This window comes from Mastomys coucha, unplaced genomic scaffold (genome assembly GCF_008632895.1).
Source record: "Mastomys coucha isolate ucsf_1 unplaced genomic scaffold, UCSF_Mcou_1 pScaffold4, whole genome shotgun sequence".
NCBI classification, from domain to species: domain Eukaryota; kingdom Metazoa; phylum Chordata; class Mammalia; order Rodentia; family Muridae; genus Mastomys; species Mastomys coucha.
In genome coordinates this window covers 43,604,365-43,623,910 of record NW_022196910.1, presented here as the reverse complement: position 1 = coordinate 43,623,910, position 19,546 = coordinate 43,604,365, and the positions used below count along the sequence as shown (strand labels likewise).

At 35.3% G+C, this 19,546-nt stretch overlaps 1 protein-coding gene across 13 annotated transcripts in view; it reads left to right on the top strand.

Annotated features, from left to right (window-relative positions):
* The window catches only part of Cnot2 (CCR4-NOT transcription complex subunit 2), a 91,824-nt gene that overhangs the window by 68,924 nt on the left and 3,354 nt on the right, over nucleotides 1–19,546 (top strand). For all 13 annotated transcript variants that reach the window (XM_031349845.1, XM_031349834.1, XM_031349844.1 and 10 more), the window contains 11 exons: nucleotides 1,270–1,417; nucleotides 2,047–2,229; nucleotides 4,544–4,623; nucleotides 7,039–7,164; nucleotides 9,035–9,159; nucleotides 10,042–10,162; nucleotides 10,258–10,414; nucleotides 13,318–13,379; nucleotides 13,469–13,518; nucleotides 14,533–14,633; nucleotides 15,987–16,131. In XM_031349845.1, the coding sequence (XP_031205705.1) occupies nucleotides 1,270–1,417; nucleotides 2,047–2,229; nucleotides 4,544–4,623; nucleotides 7,039–7,164; nucleotides 9,035–9,159; nucleotides 10,042–10,162; nucleotides 10,258–10,414; nucleotides 13,318–13,379; nucleotides 13,469–13,518; nucleotides 14,533–14,633; nucleotides 15,987–16,131 (1,298 nt within the window). The remainder of the gene's footprint in view (nucleotides 1–1,269; nucleotides 1,418–2,046; nucleotides 2,230–4,543; nucleotides 4,624–7,038; nucleotides 7,165–9,034; nucleotides 9,160–10,041; nucleotides 10,163–10,257; nucleotides 10,415–13,317; nucleotides 13,380–13,468; nucleotides 13,519–14,532; nucleotides 14,634–15,986; nucleotides 16,132–19,546) is intronic.

The following is a 19,546-nucleotide window of genomic DNA, read 5'->3' as shown; positions in this document are numbered from 1 at the left end:
ATGTTGACAGCTTTCAGCTAGCTCTCTCGGTGCAGTCTCTGAGCTCTTTGTGATGCCAAAAGACAAATTCGCAGATGTTTGGCCAAAGTATAGTATATCTAGTACTCTATGTGAAAGGCATAGACTGAGAGAAAGTACAGTGTATGCAGTATTCTATTTCTGTGAAAGGCATAGATAGACTCAGGCTCTTCAGGGCTTTGAAATGCTGAGACCCCAAACTGAAACCAGAAGGAAAAATATCTTCATTCCCCAGCACTAAATTCATTATTTTCTGATGAGTTATGTCTGTTTTCTTTAATTTAACTTCTAAAATAAATTTGATTAATCAGTGTATCAAATAGTTAATTAGTACATGGAAAACAAAGCACTAAAACACGTGGCTCAGAAAGGTGGAAGGAAGGACACATTCATAGATGGATAGGATGGCAACCTGAACCATGCTGTAGACCTGTGAGAGAAGGAAGGAAGATGTACGTGTACAGAATATTAACTCTCCATTCTGAATCTCAAAATAACTCACATCTTATACCATCTGAAAATAGTGAACATGTCAACCATTTAAAAAATAAGTTTGTCCAATTTGATAAATATTTTTGAGTTTTATACCTGAATAGCAAGACACATTAGTCTTACAAAGTACATGAACATGTCTGTTCCTATATCTGGCCCCAGATGTGCTTGAAAAATATAAGGTCATTATACTTTGAAATATTTTTAAATCATACCAATTTTTAAAATTATACCTATATCAGATTAGGGCTTTCTTTTTAACAATTGCTAAATATTACATGTTGGGTTTGTAAAAATTGTAATGTTATAAAATATGTATTAATAAATTTCTCTAAAATGCATTTACAAAGGATAATATATTAAAGATACTATGACAAAGTGGGAATGATTCTCTTTTCTATGTACATTAATTGTAAATTAAAACACAATATTGCAGAATTTCTTAATGGCATATTTGCATGTGCTAGTTTCACAAATATGCCCTTAATGAATTTGAGAACAAGATCCATTTGTATTATATGACATTTTATCTGTTATAATTATTTACAAAATTTATTGTAAAATAGAAATATGGAAAATACAAAAACATAATCAAAATATTAAATATCAGACTAAAACTTTTGTTTAAAATTAGAGTCCATTTGCAGTGAGTTGCATGTTAGGTCATTTTAAAATGTTTTAAGTTGCCAACTCCAGAAGATGGATACCAATTTCATTCCTGATGGCAATGAATTTCCTTCTTCTGAATTTTCTTATTAGGTGCACTAGGCCTTCCAATGAGGGGGATGAGCAACAATACCCCTCAGTTAAATCGCAGCTTATCACAAGGCACTCAGTTACCGAGCCACGTCACGCCAACAACAGGGGTACCAACAATGTCACTTCATACGCCTCCATCTCCAAGCAGGTATTTATTAACAGACCAGAATATTTTCAGAATGTATTTTTGTAGAGTAAGCAAGCTTTTAATTTTTTAGTATGGTCATTAACTACTTGATTTTCTGGTTCAGTGCCTTGCACTCAGAAAACAATACCTATGCTCATTTTATTTAATTGAAAAGTGATAGCATTTTGATCTTGAAGCTAAGCTAGTTGTCATCTGAATGGATCAAGGTTTAATTGCCTCCTGGGGAGCCTTTACAAAAAGCTGTATACCTCTTCCCTAAAGATGTTCAATTTAAAATGACTCCCAGATAACTGTATTCCTTGCTTGCTCCCTCACCACACATCTTTTGTTGTTACAATAAAACATAACATAACATAGATTATGTATATTATTCACATCAAGAGGACAGAATAATTTGAACTTTGAATGAAATTATTCTAAATATGTATGTGGAAAACATTTATAATTTATACCATAGTTGTCCCAATAGTTCTCTTTTATGATGGTACCTTTTTAGTTCCACTATAAAGTTAGGAATACAGCTGGAATGTATATTTGAAATTGTAAGGGTTAGTGCAATTGATTGATTGTAGAGAATTTTAATGAGTGATTGTAGAGAGCTTATTTAGTGTAATGGACTTCTTTTTCAGGGGTATTTTGCCTATGAATCCTAGGAATATGATGAACCACTCCCAGGTTGGTCAGGGCATTGGAATTCCTAGCAGGACAAATAGCATGAGCAGTTCAGGGTTAGGTAGCCCCAACAGAAGCTCGCCAAGCATAATCTGTATGCCAAAGCAGCAGCCTTCTCGACAGCCTTTTACTGTGAACAGGTAAGATGTTTACTGACACTGCATATCATTGTCTTTGGGGTATCTTCAGCTTTGCCTTTTCATGTGCAACACTTTGTTTTTGAGTTGTGGCTTCTGTCTCACAGGTGTGTTTTAATTGTATATTTGTGAACAAAGTTGTTACCTATCCTAATTCTTCACTCTCTACAGACTCAGAACATATCTCTTAGAAAAGGTGGTTTTATTTTACATAGCATACTAAATCTTTTTGTTGATGTGGTATTAGAAAGGAAATGTTCTTGGGTTGTCACAGGCAAATTTTTATTGACTTATCCTTTTATTATTAAGTAAAGTTTATCCATTGTGTGCTAATAGTTCTGGGTTTATGAATATGACTGGAGGAAGGCATGCTGAGTTATTACTGCCATGCTTTAGTTGGCATTGTTTAGATGCCTACTGAGTGCCTACACTTCACAGTTATATGTAGACTATTTCAAAATAGTGCTCCTTGAAATTCTATGTCTAGAGATTCAAAACAAAAAAAATAAGCTGGTGTTTTCTTTCCATTTTATCCTGTATAAATAAGAACAGTGATTCAATCTGCTACCATGTTGAAGCTGTTTGGGCAACAGAGTTATATCTGAAATGTAAAGCTTTCTTGCAAAGCAACCTAAGTTTGAGTCACATGTCATACGTGTGTTTATACTTAGTTTTCCTGGAAACTATGGAATGAAAGAAAGGACCTTCATGTAGTTGTTGCTATCCCATCCACCTCACTTCCTTCTTGTCAACCTGCACTAAAATGGGTGCTTAGCATACTTCTGCTCAACCTTTACCCCACAAACTCCAGTTATTTTATGTAGGCTCTACAGTATCCTGGAATTTTACCTAAGTTTTTAAGAAATTATTTGCAACATGTTACTACAACTCCTTTTGATAGCTTCTTAACTGTATTGTTTAGGCTTTATTGCATCATTCTGCGTTCTTGTTCATTAAATATATTTTAAAATTTTTACTTTCCTGTATTTTTTCAGCTATTCAAAAAATACTTTGCATAAAAATGTCACTGTAACAAAACTCTTAACTTCTGATTTTGTGTACTCCTTATAAATTGTTTTTACTATGAAATGGCTTCAGTTGAATACTAAATCTGTGTTTGAAGGTACCTATAACACCAGCAGCTCTAGTATAATAGGAAGAACGTCTGTTGCCACGCTAAGTGCTTGGAATGCTATCCCATTACCTGCACAGCTTAACAAAAGGGGGTGGTGGTTCTACTGAACTAGGCAGAGAAGTTGCAGTTGTCATTTCCAGATGCTTAGCCCTGGTCTGCACTGGCATACTAACCTATGAGAAGACTATTTCATGATAAAGTTTCTTTGTAGAATCTTCATTAATGATCCTTATTTACTTCTTTAATTATCTGGTCTTCTTTTCAATGCAGTTTCTTTTTATTGTTTTGCTTAGGTTTGTACAAAAAGAAAGGGGGGAGGTTGTTTATAATTATTTGCAGAAACATACATTAATTCCAAATTGGGAGTACTATAGGGAGCTTTTTTTTTCTGTTTAGTAGATGAAAACTAATCTCTATTTAAGATATGAATGATGAATTTTAGAACACTGAATTCAGTTTTTTAAGTACCTGGACAGTTTAATTCAGGTCAGTTCAACATTTATTGAGTAGCTTGTAAATCTTAACACCAGGAGGCAGAGAATGAATAAGGCATAGACTCATGGGAAAGAATAGTTGGAAAGACCGGTTGTAAAGAGAAGACTTGCACTGAAAAGCAAGTTGTGTAAGTCAGGAATGAAAGCAAGAGTTGAGGAGGGTAGTCTTAAACCTACCTGCACACTGTTGAGGTAGGTCCATTTATCCAGTAAGGTGCACACTGTTGAGGTAGGTCCATTTATCCAATAAGGTGCACACTGTTGAGGTAGGTCCATTTATCCAATAAGGTGCACACTGTTGAGGTAGGTCCATTTATCCAGTAAGGTGCACACTGTTGAGGTAGGTCCATTTATCCAGTAAGGTGCACACTGTTGAGGTAGGCTCATTTATCCAGTAAGGTAGCAAGCACACACTAAATGGTACTCTTAATCTCTGTTCTTCACCATTCATAACTAAGTTTCTTTTTTGTTTTTTAAAATTGATTTGTTTAAATTGTTTAATTCTTTCTTGTTTATTGAAGAATTCTAGAACAATTTTTAAATTAAAATATTTTACTCTCAAATTAGCATTGGTTTTGAAACATATTATTGTTTTATATGAGGAGACCCAAAGTATATACTTTTATTTTTCTTCATCTCAAAGTTAGTGTTCTTACTGTATATCTAAAATTATTTTCTATGTACCCAGTATGTCTGGATTTGGAATGAACAGGAATCAGGCATTTGGAATGAATAACTCCTTATCAAGTAACATTTTTAATGGAACAGGTAAGCTTACTCTGGAGCTAGTACCATAATGAAAGTACAGTAGAATTCTGAAATACAAACAAATCAGCATACTGGTTTCTGAATAGTAGCAGGATTTTATTGTTTTATTAAATAAAATTTAGTTTAGTGAAAAACTGTCAGGGATAGGATTTAACTGAACAGCAGAGAGTAATTTAAATGCCCCCCCCCAAAACTTGGCCTTGCAATATAGTATTTTATAACATCAGAATTATTTTGAACATCTAAAGAGAGTAAATATTAATTTGGACTACATTTGTGTCTTAGAATCTTGGCTTTTTCTTAAATGTTTCCTGTCCTTTGCCCTGTCACTGAGGAAAAATAGTATAGACTAGGTTGGGTGGTAGGAGGTTCTGATTTTAGATAATCAGATCGAAGAGAATCTGTCAGTCATAGGAAGCACTTACTGTTTTTAAAAATAGCTTTAATGAAAATTTTCACATTTAATCCTTACAAATTTTGATCTAGTATTTTCTATAAGATTGAGTTACCTGGAAAGTAACTTGATTTTTGGCAAAAACTAGTCTTTTGTTTTCTTTTAGCAACTGCTGTAGCAGTAAATAAACAGGGAGTGGTAGGCATTGCTGGTTTACCTTGCCTCTAGGTGCTTTGGTAATGAGAAAATAAGGGATCTTGCCATGATTAGTGGATCAGTAGGACCAGAATTAGTGTTCCTGGGCGCTGTGTACATGAGGGGGCAGTGAGGAGAGGTTGTGAGGTGCAGCATGCATACGTCACAGGAGACCTACAGGAGTCCTTTTGCAGCTGCAGGCTTTTAGCTTGAGTGTTGTGGGGGTTTGTTGAATAACCGAAGTGGACCAGCCAAGATTAAAGCCATTGAAAGAAATGGAAGACTTTGAGCATTTAAATAATATACCCATTTCCTTCAATGGAAGATTTTAAGCATTTAAATATTAATAGTTTTCTGGGTGTGACTTTAAAACCTGTCAGCTTTGTAATTCTTACAACAAAGTTGTACACTTCATTGCCTTTCAAGAATACACTTTCTCATACCTAGTATGTGAAGTCTGGCTGCCTCTCACATTTCAATTGAATAATGTTTTTATATCCTACTGTAAAGTTTCAGAAATTTAAAATCCTTAGATTTTATACTGGGAAAGTTATAAATTATTGGTTAAAATATATTCTAACCTAATACATGACAATTTTAAAGTAGACATGGAAAGATCTAAGTATAGTATTAAAAGTTAATTTTTACTTGGAGAAGTTTACAATTAATCATAATTTGAGAGATACTAACTTAAATTAAAACAGTAAATAAGATTTTAATTTCTTTTGCTTTGTTTATATTGTATTTTTAATGGAAATTTTAAAAAATAATTTATGAGAAATGGTTTATCTTTACCTTTATACTTGTAATTTTCAATTATCACCTTCCTTGGTGTATTAATAAAGTCCTTTTGTTTTAATAAAGTTACTCATAGGATGATAGTTATACTTCTAATTGTGAAAATTTTCAGAAAAATCAAAATTAATTTGGAAACGGCCTCAAAACTATACATGCTTATAAAACAAGGCAAAACATAAAGAAAAATGATTGTATATGGTTAAATTATAGGTAATAAATTAAGTGATTCAAAATTAGAATACAGGTTAAGAACACAAAAGGTTGAGGGAAAAATAATTAAAATAGCCAAAATAGAGAAGTTGGGTTAAATGTTTATGTCTAATGGTAGCAGTATAATTTAAAACAAGTAAATACATCTTTATTCAGTATATTTATTGAGCGCCTACTGTGTAACAGGCAATATAAACTTCTGGGTTTTGATCATTCCTATATTCCCCACCTGCTCCTGATACATAGGAGGAGTCCATCCTTGCATACAGCTCACAAACAGATATATATGTACACATTTTTGTCTCAAACTAAAGTATACAGGGCAGAAGTCCTCAGGGCTTCTCTATCTGCTGTTTGCCTCAAAGTCTTCCTGGACATTTGCAAAAGGTAATGTCATCGATGTATCTTATTGTTGAAGCTCGAAGAAATCTAGATATTGCCCCTTCCAGTTTTAATGGAGAGAGTAGTTACAGCTAAACAGTGCAGTTCCTGTTCCCTAGCAAGCTCTAAGTTTCATTGCCCTCTTCCAACAAGGGCAGATGATTTACAGCCCCTATCTGTGTCTACATCTCTGGACATGGGTATTCTAAGATGCTCGCTGCATATTGCTTTCCTCAGTTCTTAGGGAATGAATTCTATGATACACAGTCAGTCCACAGACGCCACAGCACGTGTGCCCATTGTCAGGTCCCTGTCACACTGCTCTGCACTGTTAAAGCAGAGGACACTCACTGTTGTTTCAGATGAGATGCTCAGCTTTTAGAATCTCTTGTAAATGTTTGTGGAGTCAGTAATGAGTGTTATCTCTTATCATTTAGATGGCAGTGAAAATGTGACAGGATTGGACCTTTCAGATTTCCCAGCATTAGCAGACCGGAATAGAAGGGAAGGAAGTGGCAACCCAACTCCATTAATAAACCCCTTGGCTGGAAGAGCTCCTTACGGTAATTCATATTTTTAGTGATGACCAATTAAAGATTACAGTCATGTGTACCACACACATACGTGTCTGTGAATGCATGCTTGTATGTATTTATGTTGTCGAACCAGGTTAGCATTATTTTGTCAGAATTCATAATTTGAAAATTGTTGTTTGGCTGGGCACTAGTGGCACATGCCTTTAATTCCAGCACTTGGGAGGCAGAGGCAGGTAGATTTCTGAGTTCGAGGCCAGCCTGGTGTACGGAGTTAGTTCCAGGACAGCCAGGGCTACACAGAGAAACCCTGTCTCGAAAAACCAAAAAAAAAAAAAAAGAAAGGTTTTTTTTTTTTTTTTTCATGTATCCACCATAGCAAAGTTGAGTGGTAAATCTAAATACTGGATTTCATTGCTATTCAGAAGTTATTTTTTCCATTCTGTGTGCTTTAGTTTATTATATGTAGTTAATTTTATGGCTTGGCTTTTGTAAGTTGGCCGCACCTTTATCCCTGGTAATTAATAATAACTGCATTGAGGTATCTCTCTAAGTGAAGATTTCTCTAAATTCACACTGGGGCTGGAAAATTAATTTCAGAAGGGTATAGTCTGAGGGCACTTATTTAGAAAGAACATTTAGCAACACTTTTAGCTTTTGACTACTATGTGCCAGAACCAGCTATTTTACCATCGATGTGGCACACATTTATACATACTCACAAATGCCCTCTTGCAAAGCATGTGAGAACCAGTGCTTATGATTTTGTATTTTTATAGATTCTTGGCTATGACTAGTATCCCCAGTCACTCTTTTTTACAGTCTCTAAAAGTTAAGAGATTTGGGTAGTAGAGCCTGAATATCAATGTCAGAAAACCATATGCAGTGACAGAATAACAGCTGAGACAAAAACTTTTGTGATATCAACATAACCAGACTATTGTTTCTTGTGGGTGAGATCTCATAGAGGCTGGTATCAAGGCAATAATTAGATGAGTTTATTCATCGGTTATTTTAAATAAGAGCTAATATTTTCTCCATAATCAAGGGTTTCAGGTTCCAAACTTCTGGATATGAATAAAAATAACGTGTGGAGGAAAACTTTATTGATCATATCTTAAACCTTCCAAATCTGTTTTCCCAAAATAAGAGGATGTGCTGTGCCCTGAAGTTGCGTGCCTAGCTGCTTGCTTCTCAGTTCAGACTCTAATGATGTTAACCTTTCCCCATAGGTCCTTTCTTTCATCCCTTTAAACATTCTCGTTGCTCTCCTTGGACCATCTCTAGTTTCTCCATTTCCTTCTTGAATTGTGGAGCCCCAAACTGGATTTTGTTCTCCAATAAGGGCCCGACTAATGACAAGTATAGTGGGAAGAGTATTTCCCAGTCCTTGCATGTTTTACATCTGTAACATGGAGTCCAGGAACATGAGAAATAAAGTGGAATTGTTTTATAATTGGTTACAATTTGCTCACTCTGTAAGTCACTTTTAAGTAGAATACTGACGTGTTCTTTTAAATTTTATTATATTTATTTTCATTTGATAGCTAACTGGTGTTTATGGCATCTAGTCAGATGTTTAAAGCTATAGCCAGCATTTTGAATATTATTACCACTATCAAATACTATTTTAAGCACCCATATACATTAGATTGGAATTACAGGGTTACCACTTGCTTTCCTTGTATTGTTTTATATGTTGCTTCTTTTCAGCAGTAAATCAAAGCAGTAAATAAATTCATTCTTTATCATTATCCTGAATATTAATTTTTGAGTTATCAGTTCACATACTTTATTAAAAAGCTTTTGGTATGTTGTGATGAGCAAAGTTAGCTTCTTATATAGTTTATAAAATATCATAGATTCAATTACAGTTTTCTGGATTGTTTTCATTACATAGTTGGAATGGTAACAAAGCCTGCAAATGAGCAATCCCAAGACTTCTCAATACACAACGAAGATTTTCCAGCATTACCTGGTTCCAGCTATAAAGATCCAACGTCAAGTAATGATGACAGCAAATCTGTAAGTAGCGAAAACCATGGATGTGAGTGGTGTGGTTTTCTCCCTTAGACTTGCCTTATACTAATAGTTATTGACTAGATGCTGCTGCAGAACTGTTTGAGCACTATAATAATCTAACTTCTGAAGAATGTAGAAAGCTTTATAACTTAGAAGGTAGCCAGTTTTTTTTTCCCTATTTCATATAGGTTTGCAAATTTCTGTTGAACTTGTCAGTTAATTTAGACTTTTATTGTAGTCCCTGTCAGCTGGATCCCATGAAGTTTGATAATATAGACTTCTAAGGAGCTGTGTTTTTCTTGAGTAAGTTTTCTCCTTGAAGAATCTTTATGCACATTTTTATACCTGTGTTGATTCAGCAAACTCAGCTTCTGATTTATTTAACAAGTGTGTTTATTTCTTTCGACATTCATGGCAAAGTGGTTTTTTTTTTTTTGTATGTATGATGGGCTTAAAGAAGACTATTGGGTAAGGATGGACATCGGTGTGAATTTTGAAAGGTCATGCATCCCTAGTTTATCTTTGAAGTTGCTCTGGTAAATATGTCTAGTAGTGTAGTATGTAATCACTCTTTTATATAGAAGTGTGTGTCAACAAAGCATGAAACCCCAAGAAAGACAAAGATATTTTTCACTATTTACCTCGTGTGATCTCTGAGATTTAAAAAGAAAGAAAAGACTTATTTTCTTAAGATTTCTTGCCCTTTAAATACTCAGATATAGACACAGAATTCATTTGTTTTCCTTGAGGTGACATAATTTGCAAGTAGAAAACAGGTAATTACTACTAATTTAAATATAATAGCGAATGACTAGCAAGGTGCTGATGAATTTAAACTTACATATTTAACACATCTAATGTCATGCTTTCCCTTTTTCGTGCTAGAATTTGAGTACATCGGGGAAGACGACTTCAAGTACAGATGGACCCAAATTCCCTGGAGATAAAAGTTCAACAACACAAAACAATAATCAGCAGAAAAAGGGGATCCAGGTGTTACCTGATGGTGGGACTCCATAACTATGTCAGAGATATTTTAAAGTACATTTGTCTCTACTCTTCTTAATATCAAGTAAAAATAACTGTGTTTTTCTTAACCAGGTCGAGTTACTAACATTCCTCAAGGGATGGTGACGGACCAATTTGGAATGATTGGCCTGTTAACATTTATCAGGGCAGCAGAGACAGACCCAGGAATGGTACATCTTGCTTTAGGAAGTGACTTAACAACATTAGGCCTCAATCTGAACTCACCTGAGTAAGTTTTTCCTTCCATGTTTGTACATATCTGCTAGCATGTAATAGATTCTCATACTGTTACCTTTTTCTTTTGAAGACAGAGTAACCCAGGCAGGCATTATAGGCATTATCCTGTATCCTGTACCACCCCAGAGAGCCTCAGACTTGTATCTAATCTCTGCATCAGCCTACTTACTCCTGGGCCATCCCTTCTAGCTACCCCTCAGATCACTGCCACTGGGAAATACCAAGGAGCCATCTACAAGGCATTTGGGTCCCTCCCCAAGCCACATCTTGATCCAGCCCATTGATCTTGTCATTATTTGGAACTATAGGCTCACCATAAGTTTACCTTGTTGCTTGCTTTCTATCTATCACTGTTTCCCATGTCTCTCTTGTGGTTGCGACTTCTATATCATTTGATTCTATTGGAACTTCTCATTCTTTAATTCTTCTGCCTTCCTCAGTATTCTTATCTCCTCCTCTTTGATGAGCTAATAACTTCACCATTAATTTTTATGATGAATCATAATTGCTCTCTTAGGCAAGCTAGACTGTCTGCCCTTCTCATTTCTCATCATACTTGCATCTTAGATTCTGTATCTGTTGTTGTATCTCTGTGTTTCATTCTTGACCATCTTCTGGTTAGACTACAGAAAAGCATAATTTTATTGTCTGGTCTTGCTGCACACTCATGTTCAAGAACTTAAAAATGAATCCAAAATTTTGCAGGCATACTCCTACCTGATGACATAATCCTTTCACAACCTTTTGTTTGCTTTTGGGTGTGTTTGGTTAGGTTGGTTGGTTAGGTTGGTTGGTTGGTTGGTTGGTTGGTTGGTTGGTTGGTTGGGTTTTTTGCTGCTGTTATCCTATGTGACTGTTTTGTGTTTCATCAAGCCAGTGATAGCGTTTCCTCCTTTCCATGGCTCTAATAATGACCTGGCTTCCATTTTTACTTTACAAAGACAGGTGTGAGCAAATAGAAGACGGCATTAACCTGGTCCTGCCTCCAAATCTAATGATCTGCCACCAGTCTAAATCTGACATGCCGTTGCCAAAGTATTTGGTCCATGCTTCCTACTAAAACTTTGTAAAAACTCATGAATGTGAATCTTAACTTTTTCTCCTTTCCCTGGTACTGGCATCCAAACCAGTGTTGTATACAGTAGGCAAGTGCTCTACCCCTAAGCTATATCCTCACACACTCCCGCCCCCCAGGACTTTGGAAATGGTCTTGCTGGTGTAGTCCAGGGTAGTTCTTAACTAAGCCCTCCTGCTTCTGTCTGAGAGATGATATTACAGGTACATGCCATGATTCCCTTCCCAACTTACAACATTTCTGTTTTGACATTTCTAGTCAACTACAGAGAAACATATTTTTCCATTTGTATCAAAATTACATTATCTTGATTCAACCGCCTTTGAGTTATCACATTTTTAATTTTTTTTTTTTGAAGCAAACTATCTCAAATGAATCATCTTGATTTTTTTTCTAATTTGTCTTCTCTCATTCTATTAAATCCGTTTTTACTAGGAATCTGTTCCCATGACTCCACTAAACTGTTCAGCAACATTCCTCCTTTCTCTTGGTGCTCATTCCTCACTTGATTTTAAAGATGTCATTCTTACCTGATGACGCTGTCTCATCCCTCAATTTCCCTCACCCATATCATCTCTCCTTGACCTTTGGATTGTCCTCTCAATGATCTTATCTAGACTTGTGCTTTTAAGGACCACATAAAATGAAAATTCCAAACACATATTCCCATTGCAGACCTTTTTCTTGAACTTGAGATTTTAGATGTCATTACTAGCTAAATATCACTTTAAGATTTGGGTTAAACCTACACCGTGTCAATGCTTTCTTGTTCTCCATTAATACTTTCAGAAACTCGACATCATCCTTAAGTCTCTCCTTCCTCTTCTCTCACATGCAGTTCTCTCAAATAGATACCGAATCCAATCATACTCTCATTAAATTGCTACCACTCTAGTTTGTTGCCTGAATATTCTCCCAGCATATCACAGCAGGGATTCTTGGTTTTCTTCTTGCTCTTTTTATATGGCTTTGTGTAGCACTCAAGATAATTCTTTCTGTGCTCAGTACCAAGTACAGATTTGTTGTTCTAATTTAAAACCTCCCTGAATAGCAGCCCTGCAGTGTTCAAGTTATCCTGTCTCTTTCTTCTGACTCCACCTCAGAAGCTTTTCCCTTTGTTCACTGGCTGCCTTCCACTGCCTCATGTCAAGCTGTCTCTGTCTCAGTTGTTCTAATATTTGCCCTGACTAGTGCAGTGTTCTACTAGCTAACTACCTGTGATTATTGCTCTCATATCCTTGAATATTTGTTTACATCTGAGTTTGTCAAACTTAAACTGCCACCCTGTGTAATTATATAGCCAGTATTACTTATCTGTTACACCAGTTATCTGCCAGTATCCAGTTAGCCATACACTTAAACAGAAAGTTTTCCAATATCAGCAGTCTTCTCTTTGATCATTTAACTTCTTCAGAGCATCTTGAACAGTTCCAGGTGCATGTAATAGGCACTCACATATGTGTTTAGTGAGTACGAAATCTGCCTCCTCATCATTGAGGGTTTGAGTGAGGTGGACATGGATAGTAATATAGCTGGAGAGTAGTGTAAAAATGAACTTAAAACATTGTTAATTATAGATAGTTTAGACCATATACATTTTGTACCTAAGTATATTTTGATTTGCTGTGCTTTATATTCTGTTGGTGGGACACTAAAGGAAGCACTCCTGTGTTATTTTTCTGCTATAAAGTTGCAGTAAAGGGAACTAGGAAGGATGCTTATTTTTTATTTGAAATTTTTTTCCCCATTTTCCTGAAATTAAGATAGAAATGCAATTTTCTACTTTGTTCTTTAAAGTGGCTTCTTTTTTACTTGTTCAGAAATCTCTATCCCAAGTTTGCATCACCCTGGGCTTCTTCACCCTGCCGGCCTCAGGACATAGGTAGGAGAGTCTGTTTGTGTTCGGATTGTTTAAAAGATACTTTCTAAGACTCAGCTAGTAACACCTCTGTTTGTTGTTTTATTATGCAGACTTCCATGTTCCATCAGAATATTTAACAAACATTCACATTAGGGATAAGGTGAGTGTAGCTTTCTGTTCTTGGACATATATTTTGTCTACTGTCTTGGTACTACTTTAAGTTCAGATGGCATGCTAATCTGCTAGCAGTCTTTGGGATATGCTTCTGTATGCCATTCACATGGATAACAATTTTATTTCTATTTTTATTAATAAAATTAATGTTGTAGGTCTTATTTTTTTAAACCAAATAATGTTAGGAATGATAAAATATTTCTTGTAATCAATAATTGTAACCATAGTGAATGGAAATAAACTAACTTGGAAAATGTGGTGGTTCTCCTCCTGACATTCTTATTTTATGCCCTTACTCATAAGAGATGTTATCCAGATAAAATGTTTTAACGGAACAACCCCCAGACACCTTTTTGAAGTTATTCGACATTTTTCCACTGTCTGTGCTGCACCAGTACTGTAGACCTGAGGCCACAGTTGCCTAAGTGCTCCACAGCCTTAGACCAGTGTGAAAAGTACTAGATAATACCATGCATTCAGAACTGCCAGCAGAGTAGGAGGAGAAGGCACTGGGAGGGAACTGCATAACCCTGAGGCATGCGGAAAAGCTGAGTGACTGACTGGGTAGCGGCTCAGGTAGGCCCTGTGATTAGGTAGATACGTCAGGTGCTCTGTGTAAGCATGAGAACTTAAGATGATTGTACTTATCCTAGGTATATAGTATTGTAGGCTGTTTTCTATGTTTTGGAAGGAAATGTGAAAAGCTTATTTATCTTTTAGGCATTCATTTAAACAAAATATGAGTATTGTCTCTGATTTTTAAGCTTATCCTGTGTGATATGCTAGAAATGATTTGTGAATCACTCTGCATGTAGATTCAGCTGGCATTTGCAAGACCTGTGTAGCTGAAATTCCATGGGATTCCTGTTTGTTTAAATGATAGTTGTCTGTGCTAAATGAAGGATTTCTGTTTATCCCTCCATTTTTATTTTAGTTGTAGCAGTTGTTTTTTGAAATGTTTACCTTTGTTTTACAATTTAGCGTAATTTGTCTTTCATAGCTGGCTGCAATCAAACTTGGCCGATACGGAGAAGACCTCCTCTTCTATCTGTATTACATGAACGGCGGGGATGTATTACAACTCTTAGCTGCAGTAGAGCTGTATGTTCAATATATCATATCACTTTCTCCTAGCATATCTTGGATAGAAGGTTTTTAAAATAATGATGGTTATGGGTTTGTTTTTTTATTGACGATTCTCCATTTCATGAAATATAAGCTGCTAGCAGAGATGTTGGGGTTGCAAAGCCTAGCTAGCAGAGATGTTGGGGTTGAAGTAAGTTGTTAGCAGAGAGAGATGTTGGGGTTACAGTAAGTTGTTAGCAGAGAGAAATGTTGGGGTTGCAGTGCCTGGCTAGCAGCTCCAGGTCTTAGCTTCATTCCTGGATCACCTCAACAGCAACAAAGTATAAAGAAAAGAACTTGAATTACTTTCATTTTTAGTAAAATGAATTTTGTTTATTTTGAGAGCACATTATAGCTTTATAATCATTGTAATATAAAAAGAATTTTAAACTTGATGTCCACTATCTGAAGTGGCATGTGTGGTGAATTTAGTTTTTTGAATGTGAGTTATAAACCAGGACTCGTGGTTGTGGTTCTCATAGAACCAGATGTTTATTTTGAATAGACACAGAGTCTCATTATTTGATACACATTAGTGATTACTATAGAGACAAGATCTTGCGTGTTTGTGCCTTTATGCTGATAATAAATTGTCAGTTTTTTAAATTTCTCAGTTGAATTTACTTTATTTTTTCCCCATTTCCCTCTCATTTTTGTGAAGTGAGGTTAATTAATCCAGTCATAATAAATAACTATCGACTGCCTCATCCATCTGTAATTGGCTTTTTTTGTCATGTCATCTATGTCTGAACTACCAAACTGCAGGAAAGCATGTCTTTACATGGAGGCTCGTCGTGGTGGGACATCTGTCCCTTGGGACATTGCTACCCCAGTTTATAAATGCCTGGCTTCTGAGGCTATCCTCTTAGATTCTAACAATTTATTATTTAAATTTAAAAATTAAACTTTACAAAATAGATATTCTATTATCATAGCTATAAAATTGTGTGAATTTAGTCAGTCAGTTCAAATGGGCATTTTACTTAATAACTTACCTAGTAATAAAAATCAATGGATTGTTGTTTTGTCATGTATTTCAATTTTTATTAGTATATTGTATCTTTGTTTGGTCTGTCCAAGTTCTATTATATACATCTTTTAAATACTCATATACTTTTTAAAATACTATGTCTATATAGAGTAGATTCAACTTTAATGTGCATTAAAGAATATGCTTTTGGAACAAAAGAAATTATCTTGCTATCTATAAATAAGATTATATTTAATAGCAAAGCCAGATGCCTCCATATGTATATATTTTATATATAATTTTTCTGGTTTTGTGTGGGTCACAGAAGAAATTAATTGTTTCTTTTTTAAAACTTGAAGTTTTAACCGTGATTGGAGATACCACAAGGAGGAGCGGGTATGGATTACCAGAGCACCAGGCATGGAGCCAACGATGAAAACCAACACATATGAGCGGGGAACCTACTACTTCTTCGACTGTCTCAACTGGAGGAAAGTAGCTAAGGTATAGTTTTTCCATATGCAAAATGTGTGGACATTGACTTTAAAGAATGTCCTGGGCTTCCTAATATGCAACAGTATGTTTGTGCAGAGCATGTCAGATTTTTGTCAACTCATAGGAGTGTACAAAACCAGCTTATCTCACTAATAGGAAAATCATTAAATTTGATAAGAAATTTCTATGACTTAGGGTAAGAATTATTAATATGTGAAACATTTTGTAAATGGCAAATTATCAAATAAAGCTACTCTCTTATAGTCTTACCCAGTCACACATTTTCATGTTCTTTTTACACGGTGTGAATTTTTTTTTTAAACAGAAAGGTGGTTTGCAGATCGTTCCGTGCAGGATATTTGAGACGCTCACTGTTGATTATTCCTGTGTGTGAACACTGAAGGGAAAATGGGCTATAGGGGAGGTTAATTATTTAGTTGCGTTTTGGTTTGTAACTTTGATTTTTTGCAAAATCACCTTGTCAAAGGAAATTCCCCCCTTTGAATTGTGTTGATTTCTTTGTTGATACTCTACATTTGAGTGTAGTAGCTGATGCTTTTCTCAGTGAGCATGAGGGTAAATACAACCTACATAGAGTTTCAGAGAATTCCAACTGTTTCTCTGAGTGACTGTAGAAAAGTATGAGGCAGTTTTTAAAGTAAATTTCAAAAGAAGTAAAGTATTTCTAATAAATTTTAAAACAAATTTGGGCAGCATTTTGGTTGTTGCTTTGGGGTTATCTGTTTAGTGTACCAGGTTGATAGGATGTTTACATTTTAAGAAGACAATATGAAGTGTTACCAGATATAAACCATAGAAAAGTTGACCTTCTGGAAGTTCTTCTAAAGCTTAAAGAAATAGAAAAAGAGCCGGGCAGTGGTGGTGCACGCCTTTAATTCTAGCACTTGGGAGGCAGAGGCAGGTGCCTCTGATTTCTGAGATTTCTGAGTTCGAGGCCAGCCTGGTCTACAGAGTGAGTTCCAGGACAGCCAGGGCTATACAGACAAACCCAATCTTGACAACCCACCCCCTTACCCCCGCCCCCCCAAAGGAAAAAAGAAAAAAAAAAGAAATAGAAAAAGATGAACCAATAGAAAATACAGAAGAGGGTAAAAATTGTTTTGGTTTTTGGTTTAGGTGTTTGTCTTTAGGTTTTTCAATGGTAAATGTGACTAGTACTCAGTCTTTAGACTGTACCTGTCATTTCAACAGTTATAATTATGGGAAATGTCTTAGTTTCAAAGAGTGTATTGTATCCTTCGTTTACCACTTTAAATATCTTGCTTGTGGAGATACAGTGTGAATGAGTATGATCAGTAGCGATGTGTGCTGTGTCTGTAAGGCACTGGACAAGTGGGAACTGTTCACATTGTGTCCTTTGTGCCTTCTCAGTCACTCCACATTGTCTAATGCAGGATTTCTAGTGCATAATATATTTTATGCTTGATATAGATGATTATTTTCATTAATTTTCCTGGTATACATCAGTACATTCCTTAATAAACTATATATGCATTTCTTCACATATTTCTAGTAACTATCTTTAAGATACTTTGTTGCTTCCTAAAATTTAAGTATGAATTTTTTGTAGTTATGAAAAAACTGATATTTTCTGAACTTAGAACAATGATAGAACTACTAAGACAAATTACTTAATAGATTATTGAAATCAGAATCATTTTCCCCCTGACATAAATGAGCTCCAGTTCTAGGTAGTCAATTATTTATTTTCAGAATTTTAATTAATAATGTAGCTAGGCTTCGTAGTGTGTGACTGTAATGTTAAGACAGTTGAGGACCAGGCAGGTCTCTGCGAGTTCTAGGCCACTCAGGACTACATAGTAAGATCTTATCTTAAAAAATAGCAATAATAATAGTATAAGTAAAATTTTGACATTTTATTTGCTCATTCTTTCTTTTAAAGAGACCCTAAATAACTAGCAAAATGTGGTATCCTCTGTAATTTTGCTAATATAGATTGCATATATAATTAGTAAGTAAAAGTTTTTCCTGTTCATTTTCAGGTAATGGAGCTTTCCTTATTATCTACCTATAGCTTTCTCAAAGATTTCAGATTGTAGACTTCTTTTGGCTTAACTTAAACTGACAGATATTCCTGGATTTCTGGTGCATCTATTTTTTAATTAATTAATTTATGTTATGTGCATTGGTGTTTTGCCTGCTTATATGTTTGTGTGAGGGTATTGGATTCCCTGGAACACCAGTTGTGAGCTACCATGTGGGTGCTGAGAATTGAGCCTGAGTGCTGGAAGAGCAGCCAGTGCTCTTAACCACTGAGCCTAATTTTCTTAATTGGAAAACTGAGTCATGAAAATGTTGCTTTTAAAAATCAGTATCCTATAACAAAATTTCCCACTAAAAACAAATATGTTCATATGCACTGTATAATACATGTTAAAGTATGACTTGAAAAATTAAGTGTTCTGTTGCTAAAGTCCATAAAGAACATGTCTTACTTGCTATGAAGAGGCACCATGATCGTGGCAACTCTTAGAAAAGAAAACATTTCATTGTGGACTGGCTTACAGTTCAGAGAGTCAGTCCATTATCATGAGAGAGAGCATGGCAGGAGGTAGGCAGGTAAGGTGCTGGAGAAGGAGCTGAGAGTCCTATATTTGATAAGTAGGCAACAGGAAGAAGGAGGGGCCTAGCAAGGGCTTTTGAAACCTCAAAGCCCACCCACTGTGACACACTTCCTCCAAAAGGGCACACTCTTCATCCTTCCTTCTAATCCTGTCACACAGTTCTACTCCTTAGTGACTGGGCATTCAGATCTATGGGCCTGTTCAGTCTGTTCTTACTCAAGCCACCATGGAGACCTTTTTTGTATTAACTCATAAGCCATTAAGGATGCTCTTGCTAAGGGCCACTGACTCTTCTAAGCTTTAGATGTGATAGACAAAGCAGTTTTTTTCTACATTCTGTCCAAGAGAGTGTGTATGTATACATACATATATACATAGTATATGTGTATATCATTGACATGTAAAAGAGATGCTGTCGATAAGTTAGGAAGCAGAGAGGTAACAGTGATGCAACACTTGAAGAAGAATAAAAATATGTGGAAGACAGAAGACAAAAAATTACCAATACTTCTATTGATATTTCCTCTTAGACAAGATTTGACCTATATAATTTCTTAATATTTCTTGAATATTTTAACTAGTAAAGTATTTATGTTCCCTAGATTTAAACTATTCTTTTTTTTTAAAAAAAAATACTATATAGAGGGAAACATTAACATAGATGTGGTTAATTAGTTTAAGTACTAATAAAACAGTGTAGCTTGCCAGTGTGGATACAGTGTGACTTACAGTTTGTCATTCATTAAAATTGCAGGTAAACTTTTTATAGCTTATATATTATAGAAACTAATATGCATTTTCATTTCAAAGAATGGTTT